This window comes from Bufo bufo, chromosome 4, assembly GCF_905171765.1.
Source record: "Bufo bufo chromosome 4, aBufBuf1.1, whole genome shotgun sequence".
Lineage (NCBI taxonomy): Eukaryota > Metazoa > Chordata > Amphibia > Anura > Bufonidae > Bufo > Bufo bufo.
Genome location: NC_053392.1, coordinates 527,860,478 through 527,876,845, shown reverse-complemented (window position 1 = coordinate 527,876,845; position 16,368 = coordinate 527,860,478). Strand labels below are relative to the sequence as shown.

The following is a 16,368-nucleotide window of genomic DNA, read 5'->3' as shown; positions in this document are numbered from 1 at the left end:
AGAGGAAAACCACCATGCCTACCTGATATGGCTGGAGAGGTGCCCTTAGCCATGCCGCGGGTAAGCCTAAAAGGGGGCAAAAAGACAAACAGGTAGGGAGGAAAAAACCTTTATTGGCAGTGAACCGAGTTACAAAACCAACTTGTGGAAAGCCTGGGATATCTCGACCTGGGGGTTAGGTATGTATCGTGTGAAGCATGAGGAGCGCCAGCGACCCATTTTCCGGATGATGTGACCGGGGACGTTGTGCTTTGACGCTGCGGATGCAGCTCCAATGCGAAATGAGTGCCCTGAAATGGCCTTGGGGTCGAAACCCCAGCCCATTGCCAGAGTGCGGACGTGTGAGATGAACTGCGAAGCTGTGAGGGCGGTGGCCTGAAACGGGAGCAATGGTTGATCAGGGGCGGAGTCCCCCAGAGCCGACAGCAGACTCTTGAGTACCTGGACCGGGCACCATGCGTTGGCAGAAGGGAAAAAATCCACCTCCACTGGTGGACCTACCTGCGAGGTTTTGGAAGTGAGGAGGTGCAGGGAGAAATGGTCGTGGTGCCAGACTAGCTGACCCCTAGTGAGACCCTTGGACCTAGCTGAAGTGCGGGTGAATTCGCCGGGTCTTAAGAACCCATAGAAACCAAGGTACATGGCGGCCTTGATGACTGTGCTGGGAAGGAGCCCAAAAGGAAGACTATCTAGGGAGGTTAAGAGTTTCCTAAAAAGTTCGCCAGATACGAGCTGCCTGCTCGGGATAGCTGCGTGACTACTTTTCTGAACCCCCCTAAGGGTTGCCCTGACCGCTTGGGATAGAAAAACCGACCTGCTTTCGGGGTCTTCCAACATGGAAAAATGTTGGACTCCGGCCAAATACAATTTAATGGTATTGAAGGACAGCTTGAGATCGAAATGACAGAAGGCTATGAAAGCTGTAATGTACGTGGTTTTGTTGGTGTCTTGACTTGGATGTAGGCCCCTGAACCTGTTGAAAGTGTTCCAGGCGGTCCTGTAGTTCCTGGCAGTGTTGTGAGACAAAGACTTCTGCATCAATGTTTTTGCTGAATTAATAAAAAGGTTTAATCCAACACTAGAAATTGGTACGTTGGAGGAGGTAGCCCCACACGGTCTGCCTCTGGCATGACCTGAAAGAAAGTTTCGTAATTAAAACGAGATAGGGCATCTGCGGCCACATTGTGAACCCCCTGGATGTGCCTGCATGCCACGTGAAAATTGTACATCAGCGAGAGCCAGACCAGCCTGCGGACAAATGACATGATCCGAGGTGACTGAGACCTGCCCTTGGTGATGATGTCCACCACTGTCTGGTTGTCAGTGATGAACGCCACAGAAGAATTGGCCCACTGGCTGCCCCACACCTGGGCTGCCGCCACGACTGGGTAGAATTCCAGCAACGGGGATGACTGCAAAGCGCCTCTGGCTGTTGATAGCTCGGGTGGCCAAGGGCCCGCGAACCATTGGTTCCCACAGATCGCCGCGAACCCCCCGGAGGCGGCGGCGTCCGAGAAAATCAAGGTGGACTCCGGGCCTAGCCGAGGAACAAACAAAGAGACTCCGTTCCAAGAGGCCAGGAAGTTCTCCCACATGGCCAGGTCGGCCATGGCCTGGGCGTCTAAGGTGACGAGGCTGTCCTGCTCTGGGGCTGAGGGGAGTAATTGGAGAAGCCTGGACATGAAGGCCCTGCCCTGGGGCATGACTTTGGTGGCAAAGTTGAGCATGCCTAAAAGGGACTGCAACTCGACCTTGGTGCACGTCCTGCAGCCTGCCGCTGTTGAGATGGCTTCCTTAATTTTTGCCAACTTCTCGGCTGGAAGCCTGGCCTCCATCTTCCCTGTGTCTAGAACTATGCCTAGGAAGGTGATTACCGTGGCGGGCCCTTCGGTTTTTGAAGCTGCCACCGGAACGTTGAGTCGACCGAACAGTTGCAGCAGAGCCTGGAGTTTACAAGGCTGGTGGTCTGGGCTTTCGATGATGAGAAAATCATCCAAGTAGTGGATGGTCATAGGGCAATCGCAGTGGTTGACCAGAATCCAATGCAATGCCTGAGCGAACTGGTCGAACAGCCAGGGACTGCTCTTGGACCCGAACGTCAGGCAATTGGCAAAGAAGTACTGATCTTGCCACTTGATGCCGTAGAACCTCCAGAGCCGTGGATGAATGGGCAGCAACTTAAAAGCGTCGGCGATATCTGCCTTTGCCAACCAAGCCCCCCGACCTACTTGGAGGATCAGTTGTATGGCCTCGTCTATGGTGGCGTAGCTCATGGAGAACTCCTCGGATGGCACTAAGGAGTTAAGACTGGGTACGCTGGAGCCATGAGGCGCCGACAAGTCATAGATTAGACTTTTTTTATTTGTGAACTGCTTGGTCACAATACCAATAGGGTTGATCCTCCAGAGGTCGAATGGAATGAAGGGGAAGGGGCCGATGAGAAACCCCTTCTCCAACTCTGACCTGATCAGAGTCCCCACTGGCTCAGGGTCCCTGCTTGCTGACAGCATGTTGGGCCCTTCCCAGGAAGTTTGTGGGAGAGCTACCAGCCCCGTGTGGAACCCGGTGGTGAACCCGGACACCAAGAACTGCACCCAATGCGGGCTGTGATGCTCGCGCAACAGGGACTCTAACAAGACCACGTTGACACCGCTTAGTCAGGATGGCCTTGCTCTTTGTGGACACGCCGTCTGCGGGTGAGCCCTGAAACAGCCTGCGCAGACGTGGAGAGCCCTGCACTTATTATAATAACAAGCCTCCTGGTTGAAATTATTGCAGACCTGGCTGTTGCCCAGGAAAACTATTGGCCGGCCTAGCTTATCCGTGGTTGCGCCAGGTCGTGGGAGGGACCCGGAGCTACTACGGAGGGATTTGCCCTGAGACGTGGAGGGACCTGAGTTGGGGCACCAATCCGATGAGTGAGTAATGGACTGGCACGACGCACATGCCGGGGCCCTGAGGCACACGAAATGTCGGCAAAAAATCTCCATGTCCATGACCGCCCAGTTCGTGAGGTGCTGGAATTGGACCAGTGAGGCGGCGGCTTTCGCTGAAAAAGAGCGATGATAATCGTAGAAAGCCTGCCCACCGTACTTGTGGCCCAAGTCCGTGACCCTGTAGAGGTAGGTATCCAACTCCTCCCGCCTCTCAGGGTGGACGGAGCAGATGACGTCCCTGAATAAGCTAAACGCCAAGACAAACTCCGTGGTGGTTAGCTTCCTGTTGAGGCGGGGGTCCCTCGCTTTGAGGACGATGGACATGTCGCCGCAAGTAATGGTCTTGCTCTCTACTGTGTCATGGGTTGCTATCAAGATGGACGCCAGATTGATGTCCTTGCCCTCTAAAATGTCCTTCTTGATGTTGCTGGGGATGAAGTGGGCTGGAGCTACCTCGGGTGCGCAAAGGGCCCTACCTGGGGGAACCAACCCTGCCATGGGGGCAACCGGCAATGGAGAGGCGGCACGCTCGGATGTCAGTCCCTGGTGAGACTCAACGGCCAGGAGTCTGGACTGCACGTCTGAGACTGAGGAGGCAATAGTGTTCATCATGGCATGCAGTTGTGTCAGAGACACTTGCAAAGTGGACATGGAGACTTGCTCCAAGTCCGGGGCTGCTGGCTCCGCGTGAGTAGCCTGAATAGTTCGGCTTTCCGGGCGGAAGCGGGGTGTTGGATCCCTCTTCTGTTGAGCTCCGCGATTAATTTAGCGATCGTCCAACTCCTCAGTGATGAGGAGCTGGGCCGCTCGGATGCGGGTGTCTCCGGGATGGACAGGGCTTCCTCGATGTTAGACACCTGCGACATATCGTGGCTGTGAGGTGATAAACAAAAAGTTAACAGCTGAGCTGGAGGCCCCACATGACAGAAGGACGACACCCGAGCCGTGAATGGTGATGAAGAGAGAACTGGGGCGGGCGAGTGCCTAGAACTATGAAGGGGGTACTACTGTGGAAGACCTTACCAGCCTAACAAGTGAAAAACAAGACGTAAGCGCTACGAGGACGTGGCTATCGACAGGGGTTTATACACATGGAAAAAACACCAAACCTGGGGTTGTACCGTAGAAAATAATATTGATCGAACCTGGAAAACAATGATAGCGACAAAGAATAGTGATTAACCGCATGAACCTGACCTGTAACCGGTAATGGAAAACGTAAAACCGACAGCGTAACGGGGAATAAAACATGAGAGAAACGTAAGCCTGACAACGTGACAGGCAACAGACGGGGTACAGTAGATACGTAAGCCTGGGGCGTAACAGGCGACAATTTAAGAAAAAACGTAAGCCTGAGGCGTGATAGGCAGCATGACATATTTTAAAGCGTAAGCCGGAGATGGAACCGGCAAGAGAAAAGGAAAAACGTAAGCCCGAAGACGTGACGGGCAACAGACATGAAATAGCGTAAACGTAAGCCAGAAACGTGACTGATGACAGAAAGAGAAAATACGTAAGCCTGAAACGTAACAGGCAGCAGACATGTTATATTAGAAACGTAAGCCAGAAACGTAACTGGCAACAGAAAAGAACACAAAATGTAAGCCTGAACCGGAACAGACAACCAACATGATAATTTTTTTATTTTTATTTTTTATTTTTTTAAGTGCCCATGAAACCGGCTCTGACGGCAACTGAAACGTAAGCCTGAAGCGTGACCGGCAACCGATATGGCATGAGAAAACGTAAGCCCGTAGCGTCATGGGCAATGATAACAAGTAATACGTAAGCCTAACACGGAACAGGCCCCAAACATGGTGGAGCATGATATGACATAGAAAATAAGTATTTACCGAACAACGTCCGTGGATGTGGTAGAGCAGAATGGCGGTGTTTGCAGCGGGTGGAACTGTTGAGAACCTTTGGCAGACGATGGATGGCTAGCACGGCAAAGTACCCAGAGTCTGCAACAATAACCAGTAGCATGGGGGGGGGGGGGGGTGGCCCCTGCATGCGCCATTTACTCGACCCTAGACCCAGGGAACTGTATGTCCCTGTGAACTAACGGAACTGCGTTTGTGGAGCTGACGTGGAAGGTAGCGAACCGCTGCCGTGGGGTGTGGAGGGTTAACTTGGTCTGCGGTTCAAAAGACAGGGGAGGACACCGGGGAGCCGTGCGGCGTGCTATGACCCAGACAATCAGCTAGGATTGTATGGGACTGGTGAGAGCCTGTGATGGGGCTTATTCACCTGAGAGAGTGTGTGTGAAACCCCTTTTTTTTTTTTTTTTTAAACTTTATTGAGGTGAACAGCAGCCGGCCAGCAGCTGCGTCGGGAAGAAGCGGCACCCCTGGGTCTGGACGGACCCGCCCGTGGGGAGAGGGCCTGGACCAGCAAGAAAAAAGGGGGGTGAGCTGCTGCAGCGGCGGGAGCCGGGAAGAGAGCCCGACAACAAAGGCAGGCCGGGACGCAGGCTCCGTCGCCAAGGCAACGGAGGCGCTGCCCGGCGTCCCACGTGGTCTCCCCAAGCCGGCGCCTGAGCGAGGACGTGCCGGCCGTACCACCCGGTGTGCAAGGTGGGTAGCGGGCGGACCGGGCCGGGGTGGGGGGGGGAGAAACAAGCCGGAGAGGGGTACGGGAGGATAGTGAACTTACCCAGACAGCTGAGCGGAGAGCGTTGGAGGGGAACCCTCAGCCAACTTACCTGCACAGCAGCACAGCAGGACGGGGCGTGACGTCAAAGGCGGGAAATGCACCAGAAAACGCACGCAAATGGGGAGAGGGCGTGCTTCCTTTTAAGGGCGCCTACGCCCCTCCCACAAATGCAGGCTGACATGTCAGCCTTAAACTACTAGGGTATGTTCACACACCGCGTATCCCACAGCAGAAATCTTTATGCTAAATAGGAATGAATGCATCATAGGTTTGGCCCCACCATTGAATGCACTAAGCTGCATTATCCTCCCAGCATGGTAATATAGGTTATTTTATATTTACGGCAGTGAGGCGGCTGGGTACCCCGAGCTTGCGTTTTTTTCTTGTCTCCTGTTTATTTGAGACATAGGGGGAGATTTAATCTTCATTCACACATCAGTGTTCCAAGGACATGTGCTATACTTGTTCTCCACGGACAGTACACATCCCCATTCATTTGAATGTGTGTATTCAGACACATTCTTAGCACAGTCCGTGGATCCGTGGTTTTATCACGGAAGCATGCTCTATTTTGTCCGTGTTCATGGATCCATGACGCCCATTCTAGTCTATGGGTCCGTGAAAACCACGGATGCCATTCGTGTTTCATCCGTGTTTCACGGATCATTAGAAAGAGATGCTTTGAAAATTCTTTTTCAGCTGTTCAGTGTCAGTGAAACATCACGGACATCTTCCCTGAGGCATCACTGATCACTTTTTCACGGATTTAAGCACGGACACAGCTGGACGCAAATCGCAGCATGCAGTGGTTTCTGTCTGGCCAATTCTCAGCATATCTGCCGGATTGTGGCCGGATCTCCGCCAACTCCATTATAGTTAATGGGGACAGCTGGTATTCTGTTTGCATCTGGCAGTGCCGGGTCTGGAGAATTCCAGCAGGCTGTTCTTTGCCGGTACATCCTGCTGGAATTGCTGCCGGAGATTTGAAACTATCCTCAGTTATATCTGACAAATGTAATGGAGTTGAAAGGGGCTAATAACAATTTATTTCATCTGCACTGAAATAGTCATAAAAATGCAAACAGTTCACAAGAATTGATTGGATGACACAAGGTGCAGGGATTTATTCTATGACTTACATATATTCAAAATAATACATTGTCACAATTTTGTCATATTTTTCAAAGGTCCTTATCTCATGAAACATAAAGGAGTCTTTTAAGGGCATTTTAAATATTCATTAAATTGTATCAATCAATTAGAAAGACATTGTTCCAGAGCCATTCTGGTTTTAGCAAATTAAGCCTATTGTGTGATGAAAAGTTAGACAATTTTCCATATTACATTCTGTATAAACACCTCAAGATTTTCAAGATTTATGCTTGGTGACATCTTTGCTTACGTACAGAGGTGAAGAATTGTATTGATGTGATAAGTGAACCTAAACTGCAAAGTTTGGGATTGTACCGAACTTTCCGAGTTCAGGTACCCGGACCTGAGCCCGGACTTTTTCATTGAAGTCCGGGTTCGGTGTTCGTGTGATTTTTATTATTTTCCGTTATAACATGGTTGTATCGGAAAATAATAGCATCCTTAAGACTGAATTCAAAATAATGTGGCCATTTAGGGGTTAAAAAAACCCCAAAACAACACATCTCACCCACTTGATCGCGCTGCAGCAGCTTCTTCTGTCTTCACTGAACAGGACCTCATAAAGGACCTGTGATGTGCGCGATGACGTCAAAGCGCTCTCCAACGTGGTGACGTCATCAAGCATATTGCAGGTCCTTTGGCAGGTCATGTTCAGTGAAGATAGAAGAAGCTGCTGCAATGCGATCAAGTGGATGAGGTGAGTTGTTTTGCGTTTTTTTATTACCCCTAAATGGCCATATTGTTTTGCATTCTGTCTTAAGAATGCTATTATTTTCCGTTATAACCATGTTCTAACCGAAAATATTAGAGTGAAGTTCGGGTCCCTATTGACTTCTATGGGGTTCGGGTCAAGTTCGGGTCATGTTCCAAACCAGAACTTTGACTTGAAGTTTGGCCGCACCTGGCGAACCCGAACTTCCCCGGGTTCGCTCATCCCTAGTTATGATCACCACACACAGATCTGATAACTATATTGTAACGAGCTGTACCCCTGTGAGTGATTTTTTTTTCTTAATGTAAAGTAGTGAAGGTTCCCATTGAATGACAGAAAGCAGACATCTTAAAAACCATTACAAATTAATGCAGACTGTATATAGGAAAATGTTTATATGCTGAAAGTGTAATACCCCTTTAAGGATTAAAAAATAATATTTTTTCACATCATCTTAAACTCAGGTCAGTAAGTAAAACCTGTACAAAAAAAGAGCAAGGATTTAACAAGGTAAAAAAAATCTCATTTTATTAATTATAAATCACATGGACATTACAGGTGAGACTCAAAAGGGACAGAACATGGAGACTGGGCCACAAAAGGGCTCTGCAATGTGGAGAATCACAATGGGGGATAATGTGACCATATACAGCAGGTAACAGACAATTAACAGAAGCTGTGAATATTGGAGTAGTTGCGGGTGCAATTGCTGTCCCCTAGTGTTGAACAACTACCTAGCTCTTATTCACAGCGTCCAAGCAATGGATGCTGTAGGGCAGTGATGGCTAACCTTGGCACTCCAGCTGTGGTGAAACTACGGCTCCCAGCATGCTCCATTTTTTTCTACAGAGTTCTGAGAGCAGCCAGGGGGGCATCTTGGGAGTTGTAGTTTTACCACAGCTGGAGTGCCAAGGTTAGCCATCACTGCTGTAGGGTGTAATTGGACAGTGCAATACTACTCATAAAGATGGCATATAACAATAACTGTAAGTCACTAGTCCCACCCTAATCCAGATACCATGTTACCTACCCATGTTGCTGCTGAAAAATGGTGACACGGTTCCCCCACTGCTTCGACCTCAACACGTGTTTCGCCACGTAGGCTTCGTCAGGAGGCACCAGTAAGTAAAACCTGCCACAACCTGCGCACTTTCAATAGAGGCACACCATGCAACTGCATGAAGGGGGGGGGGGGGGGGGAGACACGGAACGCCGTCTTTTCTTCAGGATGTGAAAACACTGCATTTTCATGCAACCACCACCAGGGGGAGCTCATCGCAGACAGATTAATACAGCTTCTAATTGAGTCAATTGTAACTGCATAAATTCCTATCCACTGAGCTCCCTCTAGTGGCGGCTGCAGGCATTCAGCTTTGTAAAAGATGGGAAGCAGAGCTTTATCAATGTATTTATGCCAGTTATCAAGATTAAATACATTGAGGAATACGGTGTTCAGAACAAGTGCCATATTTATGAAGTACCTGTTCCAATTTCTGTGGCAAAGAAGTCGGATAAAGTGGGTTAGGCTAGGTGTGACTTTTTAATACAATTTTTTTAATTACAATTTCTTCTGCACAATTAAAAAAAAATAAACGCATCAGAAATTTGGGTTGCTGAGCTTTGCATTCTGCATTGCCTCAGAATGATTGACACAAGCCTACTAGGAAACTGGGTGGGCCAGGGGGACCCATACTAAGTTTTGCTACTGTAAGCTTCCACTTATCCTGGAATTAACTGTTACTACTAAGCAAGCAGAAATTAACATACATATTTTAATATTTTACATTCATCATTATGAAATGCTCTACTGAAAGAAAAACAAGACAAATTCTCAGCCTTCCATAATACTTCATATTGTAATACCATGATAATAAACATTTCTTAAAGTGAACACGCACTCTTTACAAACCAGCAACAAAATTGCTGCCTCCAGTGTATAAAGGTAAAATATTCCAATGACTATCAGTCATCTAATTAGAGGTCCTTTATGGGCAGATATTCTGCCCACAACATGAGCTGATTAGCGATGTGCAAGTTGATGGGTGCTCATTATTACTTCCATTTTCATTTTCCAATGATTGGAGGGGGCAATGAGCATTCAGTCATTAATGCGCAATAACAATCATTTGTACCCCCACCCCATATCAGTTGTACGTCCCCTGTTTAGATAGGACAATGCGCTGCCATCATTTCTTTCAAAGATGCAATTCCCGACAACAAAGGAGTTGTTTGTCACTGATGATCAGTAATGATTAGCTATGAGAGGGTCTGAGCTTTTGAATGGGCGCTCATTTGGCTAATTATCAATTGGTGTAAAAAGGTTTTACAAGGTACAGCCACACGGTTATGTTTCCTGGTGCATTTTTTAAAGCCAAAATTAGGAGTGAATTATAAAAGGAGAAAAAGTATAAAAGCCAGATACTACTTCTCATGTTTTTTTTGTTTTTTATTTACTCCTGGTCTCCTGGTTTGGGCTTTCAAAATCGCTTTTGGAAATCTGACCGTGTGGCCGCACCCTTGCTCTCCAAGCATTTTTTTTTTTTACTTTATTGCGGCACTGTTCTGCTGTGTGCTGTTTCCTTAGATTCTTTGTTTTACTATGCCTCATAAGTAGAGACCAATTTAGTCTGTAATTTTTTTTTAACTTAGGCCAATTTCACATAGTCGGTATTTAGTCTCTGTTTTTGTATTTTAAGCCAAAATCAGGTGTGTGTCCAAAACTCAAAACAGGTGCCAATCTTTCCATTACACCTTATCTCTGTCTAGGTTCCGCTACTGGTTTTGGCTCATAATTACTGAGAAAAAATACTGACTGTGTGAAAGTGGCCATACTATCATTTCTTTTACGGTATTTCAGGTAGCCATTGGATAACTGCAAGGCTATTATTTTGTTTCTGCTATTGAGAGCAATACGACTTTTTTAACTGGCTGACAAGATACCAAACATGTTTTCTTTTGCCGTATTCATTGTATAATGTACAATAATATATTTACACTGAATGCTTCTAGTCCCTGGAAGAGACTTGAAAATGGAAGAAATACGCAAAGTACATTAGAAAGCTGCATAACATTAAAGGCTCATTTAGATGCTGCGAGGAGCAGCTGATTGACGGGAAGGAAGTGCACTTTAAGTGGAGGTAAAGCACTGTGTTTACATGCAGTGTTCACCCCCACATTATGAGGACAAGTGATGGCTGATGCTATTGCTTGTCCCCATACATAATCATTGCTCCTAGGCAGCAGATCACTGTTCAGACAGAACGATCTGCTGCCTGGGAACGATGTCCACACCTCAGGTCATTTCACCCAATGAACAAGCGTTTTGCACTTTTAGGTGGGCAGATTATCCAGAACAAGCATTCGTAGGAACGTTCCTTTCCGATAATCAGCCTGAACATTGGACCTGTGTAATTCCAGATTAACAGTTCCTACAGTAAATAAGCTTTATTTACAGAAAAGGGTTCAAAGAGGTTTTTCAGTAGTTCAATAATGAAGACTTATTCTCATGATAGGTCATCAATATCATGTTGGTGGGGGCCCAGCTCCTGGAACCCCTGCCAATCAGTCGTTCGAAAAGGCCGCAGCCTCTTCTTAGGCCAATGAACTCACTTTCATTGGTCGCATGGCCTATGTACAGCCCAATCAATTAGGTGAATGGCTACAATGTGCTTAGTATGCTGTGAGGAGGCCACAGAAAACCACGGCCAGGAGTCAGACCTCAATCTGATTATAGGCCATCAGTATTGAACCTTTTAAGGAGCAAAACCAGGGATCGACCCCTTTGACATCAAGAAGTCAGTCATGGTTATCAGCAATAATAAAAAGCCAAAATGCTTGTATAGGTAATAAAAATAAAATGAAAACACTATCTACAAGCAAAGCTCTGCAAATCATATTCACTACAGCAATGCATGTATCCATGTATATATGAGCGGTGAGGTCACCTGTAGTCATTATTTAAAGCTTTATCCCCCTTTTGATCTGGGACCCAGCAGTAGTTATCTGTTGCACTTGTTGGCTTCTCAGTCTCGTTTTTCTTTGCATTCCTCTTTCTGTGACATATGACCCCCCCAATGATAGTCATGAGCAACAACACAGCACAGGCACATAGTATACTTACTAATAGCACTGTGTTCGGGATGCCCTCTTGACCACTTGTTACCTGATTAACAAAACTATTACCAGAGAAGGTGCCAGTTTCTTGTGGCAGGGGTGTAGACGGCATTATTTGTCCAGTTTCTCTGTGATCCTGCACATCTATAGTTAGATCTTTAAAGTTTGGCGTAGGTTTGTCGGTACTGCTGCTGGTGGCTTCTTCTGTCTCCAGACCTTCATTTATATCACCACTAGTGAAAGCCTCTGCATTGTGATGTGCTGAAATACATGATATGCTATCAGATGATAATAGCATTCCCTTTGGACAAGAGCAAAGATAACTCCCATGGGTGTTGTGGCAGAAACTGGCACACGGAGAGTGAGCACACTCATCTATATCTAAGCAGGTAGTATTGTCACTGCTGATGGTGTAACCGCTATTGCAGGAGCAGAGGTAAGATCCATGTGTGTTGAGGCAGCTTTGAGAGCAATCAGAGTTGATGCATTCATCAATGTCAATGCAATGTATTCCTTGCTGTTGAAATCCAGTATTACATTTACAGTAGAAACTTCCTAAAGTATTGATACATGTCTGGCTGCAAGGTCCAATCAAGCATTCATCAACATCTATGCAATTTTCTCTGTTTTCTGCTAACGCAAAGCCACTAGAACATGAACATTCAAAGCCATTTTGGTGGTTTATACATTTCTGCTCACATGGATTAGACTGGCAGTGGTCAGGGGGAACACAGGACACCAGGTCGGGTGCTAACACATAGCCATCTTTGCATCTACAGGAGAGGGATTTGTTTAGCGGGAACTCTACACATTCATGTTCACATCCACCTTTATTGTACTTACAGCCCAGTTCCTCAGAAGCACAAAAGGGTTTATTAGATTTTTTGTCCAAGCGAGAATTACCCCACTGATACACATTAGTTTCATCTGATTTCAGACAAAATAACAAAGTTCCTGTATGTTCTCCATTGTGCCCACAAAACACAGATGCTGAAGAGCCATGCGGAACTAGGTCCAAGGAAGAACTTTTAAAACCAAAAGGGGTATCATATTCAACAGATCCTGGGCCAGCAAGAACAACCCGCTGGCACATGCCCTGAAAGTTGAATTTGCAGATGTAGCCATCAGCGTGGAAAGAGCATAACTCGTCCGTCCATTTGTAATTATCAGGTGAATCCTTCTGCAGTTTCATACTCACGCACTTTCTCTTGGTACAAGTTGCCTTTGGTTCAGTCAGCCAGTTGGAGAACTGACCTTCCTTTGCATCTTCATTATCTGTGATCCACGAAAACCCTTTTAAAGTTTCATTTCTAACAACACAGGACTTTACCTTTAGCTGCAGTCCAATCCAAAGCTTTAATGGGCGAACCAATGGTGCAATGTTGGTGAATTTCCAAAGTAAACTGTGAACCTGCTCAGCTTCACCTTTAGTTTGTATGGTCAGAAGGTTCCCTCCTCGATTAACACACTCTTTACTTGCTTCTGAAAATATCTCCTGGCTCAGGTGGACTGTGTAACAGGCATCTTTAGAACAGATGGCTTCACTTTGCTCTTTCTTAGGTATGGCATATGTGAAAAGTAAGGATACCAAAAAGGCAAGTACGGATAGTGAAGTGACCATTATTTTCTATTCTCCTCTGGATATTTTCTTGGTGGTGTCTTCTCACAAAGAAAATGAAGAAGTTGCTACAAAGCCAAGTGCAGTTAAGAAGTGGGTGTCTAGAGAGTGTCATTAGAAATATATATCCTTCTTCCTATAGTAGAGGTCTGCTTGCATCCTGTGTTGTCGTTGATCCTATTCTTCTTCAAGAAACACAACTTCCTCTACGCCTCTGCCCGACAATATTTTTTCTTGCTCCTCAGAGCTGTTCTTTTGTAATCTTGTGTTCAGTAAAAGGAGATATTAAAGACTAGCCTTTCCTCTGCTTCCTTTGATTGTTTAAAAAATAATAATATATGATTTAGTTAAGAATAAGATGCCTGTGAAAAGCTTTCTGATATCTGAATATTTGGATATTCGTGTTCGCATATATTCTCAGAGAGCTTAGAAACATTCCCTGTGTAAGTACATTATGAAGAGATATGGTATCTATTTTTGTAGGCCAGGGAGGATGAGAAAAAACATTGGGCATTTCTGCAAGTAATACCATGCATACATAGAATGCCTATTTTAACTTTCCATAATATTCTCTAAATCAACATTTTAAGTCATTTTTATGGAGGCTGGGTCATGGGAATTTAAACTCTCCACTTTTTACCCATGATCTTGATTAAGATGATGTAGCTCTGAAACTAATTCTCCTTATCTAACTTCTAGAAAAGTAGAATTGCTTTGATGGATTGTTGATACATGTTTAAAGAGGACCTGTCACCACAACATGCAGTGCAATCTGCAGGAGAAGCTGAGTAGATTGATATATAGTTTTGTGGGAAAAGATTCAGGAAAACATGTATTTTATACATTTATATCTCTGCTTTTTTAAGCAGATCAAACATGTAGGATTCTAATATGCTTAGTCCTTTGTTCCCATAGGAGATAAATCCCAGTCCCGACTGAAATTACATGCAAACTAAGATAAGAGGCATAGTTGTCAGCCAAACAAGGATTTGTCCAACAGCAGTTAGAGATGTATGGGTAGCACAAGCATGTTTGCCATGCCAGAGCATGGGGAAACAAGTGGTTTTACATAGAGTACCATAGAAGAGAAAAGGTCTTCTCTTTGGAGGCCTGTAACTTCGTTAAAAGAATGTTAGCCAAACCTGACAATTTTGGAATGTTTGGCCCCCAGTAGCAGGTGTCTCCTACAGTAGCAGATGTTGGATTTCAACATGACCGATTCTTTGTTCTCATAGGAGATGTCTGGCAGTGGCTTATCCCCCTCTTCTCATTGAGGAGACCTGCATGCTCATTGCTTAGCCAGGCCAAGTTGAGCATGCATGCCTACAGGGGAGTCAGGAGGAATAGCTATCAGCCCAAAAATATTTAAGATGCATGGCTTCCTTAAGGCTAGTTTCACACATGCAGCACAGCAATCCGGCAGGTCGTTCTGGCAGAGAACAGCCTGCAAGAGTTCTCTGGATGCGGCATAGCCGGATAGTGCCACTTGCCTATCTAACCCCATTGTCTATGAACGGAACAGTGAGGAATCTGACCCGCCCCAGCATAAATGCAGGGGTTTCGGCTGTTCATAAATTGCTGCATGTAGCGTTTTTTATTCTACCAAATCCCGGCCAGATCCCCACCAGTTTCCATTATAGGTAATGGGGTCCAGCAGGCACGCAGCATAGAACTCCAGCAGGCTGTTATTTGCCGGATTGCTGTGTCACATGTGTGAAAGTAGCCTAAAATGTTTCAATTGTTTAATCTGCCTATAGACATGAGATATTTATATGCAGATCATTGTCAGATTCAGCTGCCAATGTGTATGACCACTAGTGTTGATCACGAATATTCAAATCACGAATATTAATCACGAATATAGGCACTTTGAGAATTTGCGAATATTTAGAATATAGTGATATATATTTGTAATTTCAAATATTCTACTTATTTTTTTTTTTCATCATTGTGGGCCAATGAGAAAGCTGCAATGTCTTTGTCTGAGCTTAGCAACATCCCTAGCAACCAATAGGAAAGTTCCCTACCCCTTACTATATAAGAGCCTCCCCAGCAGCTATTTTCTACAGTTTTTTTAAGTTCTGAGAGAGAGAGAGAGAGAGAGAGAGAGACAGCGGTGTCATTGCTGTGCTCTGTGCTTTCCACGATACATTAGATAAATAGTTAGATACGGTATATCATACAGATAGTTAGTGGGAGATAGTCAGTGTAGGTTATATCCTAATATAGTGTAGCTTTTGCAGTGCAGTGGGTTAGGTAGTGTGATAGGTTCTGCTGTCCATACATGCAGACCTGCTAAAATGTGAAGTTTCACGTTTTGCGCCAAAATATCTGATTTGTTAGTGCCTATTTGCACAATCGAATATATTGGAGCACTCTAACTGCATATAAAGCTATTGTAATGTTCTGCCGTGCCAACCATTTTCTCCAGTCTCAGGAAACTTCTAGCAGCTTGGAAAATGTAGCAAAAGTGACCCACGGCTATATTTCATGCGCATTACGCAAATATTACATTGCCGATTTTTCGCGATCAAGAAAATAATCTCGAATTTGCAAATATTTGATGAATATTCGCCCAAATATTTGTGATATATCGCGAATTCGAATATAGCCCCTGCCGCTCATCACTAATGACCACCACAGATATCTAATTGGCAAGGGATCTCACCCAATTTTGCTAGATGGCAATGGTCTACAGAATAAATAAATAGCTGGATGATGTCAAATTAAATCTCTATTAGGAGAAAAGGAAGGCAATTAGCCATACTGTTATACTGGTGGAATACGCCTTTCTAATAAAATCACAGAAAGAGTTACTTGAAGGACTGAAATACAATTTAGGAGCAGCTGTTGTTTCAGTACAATAGCTACAATTTAAGAATTGAAGGAACTAGCTCTTCCTGGAGGTTGTCAGTGACATCATCTCCTCACAAACAAAGTGGATCACTTAAGTACAATCTGTAAGGCTGTTGTTGTTTTTTTTGTCTTTGAATCCCAGCGTGAATCTGATTATAATTGTCTATGTGTTTGCTGCAGAAAGTTATGAGATATTTCATATAGTGATTGTCATTGCTGTATAGGGCTACACACAGTGCTAGGCGATCCGTTTTATTTAGGGTGTAAAAAGAAACCTATTTTCACATAAATAATTCATCGCAGTTAAAACATAACATTTAATAATA

The 16,368-nt window shown here is 45.4% G+C and overlaps 1 protein-coding gene across 1 annotated transcript; it reads right to left on the bottom strand.

The window, feature by feature from the left end:
* Nucleotides 1-10,013: 10,013 nt before the first annotated feature.
* Nucleotides 10,014-13,507, bottom strand: CD93 (CD93 molecule). The gene has a single exon (XM_040429757.1). It carries the CDS (start codon nt 13,187-13,189, stop codon nt 11,396-11,398), a length of 1,794 nt encoding a protein of 597 aa, XP_040285691.1. The 5' UTR covers nt 13,190-13,507; the 3' UTR covers nt 10,014-11,395.
* Between the last annotated feature and the right edge of the window lie 2,861 nt (nt 13,508-16,368).

Coding starts and splice junctions, on each gene's coding strand:
- CD93 (XM_040429757.1), bottom strand. CDS start 13,189: ATGGTCACTTCACTATCCGTACTTGCCTTTTTGGTATCCTTACTTTTC.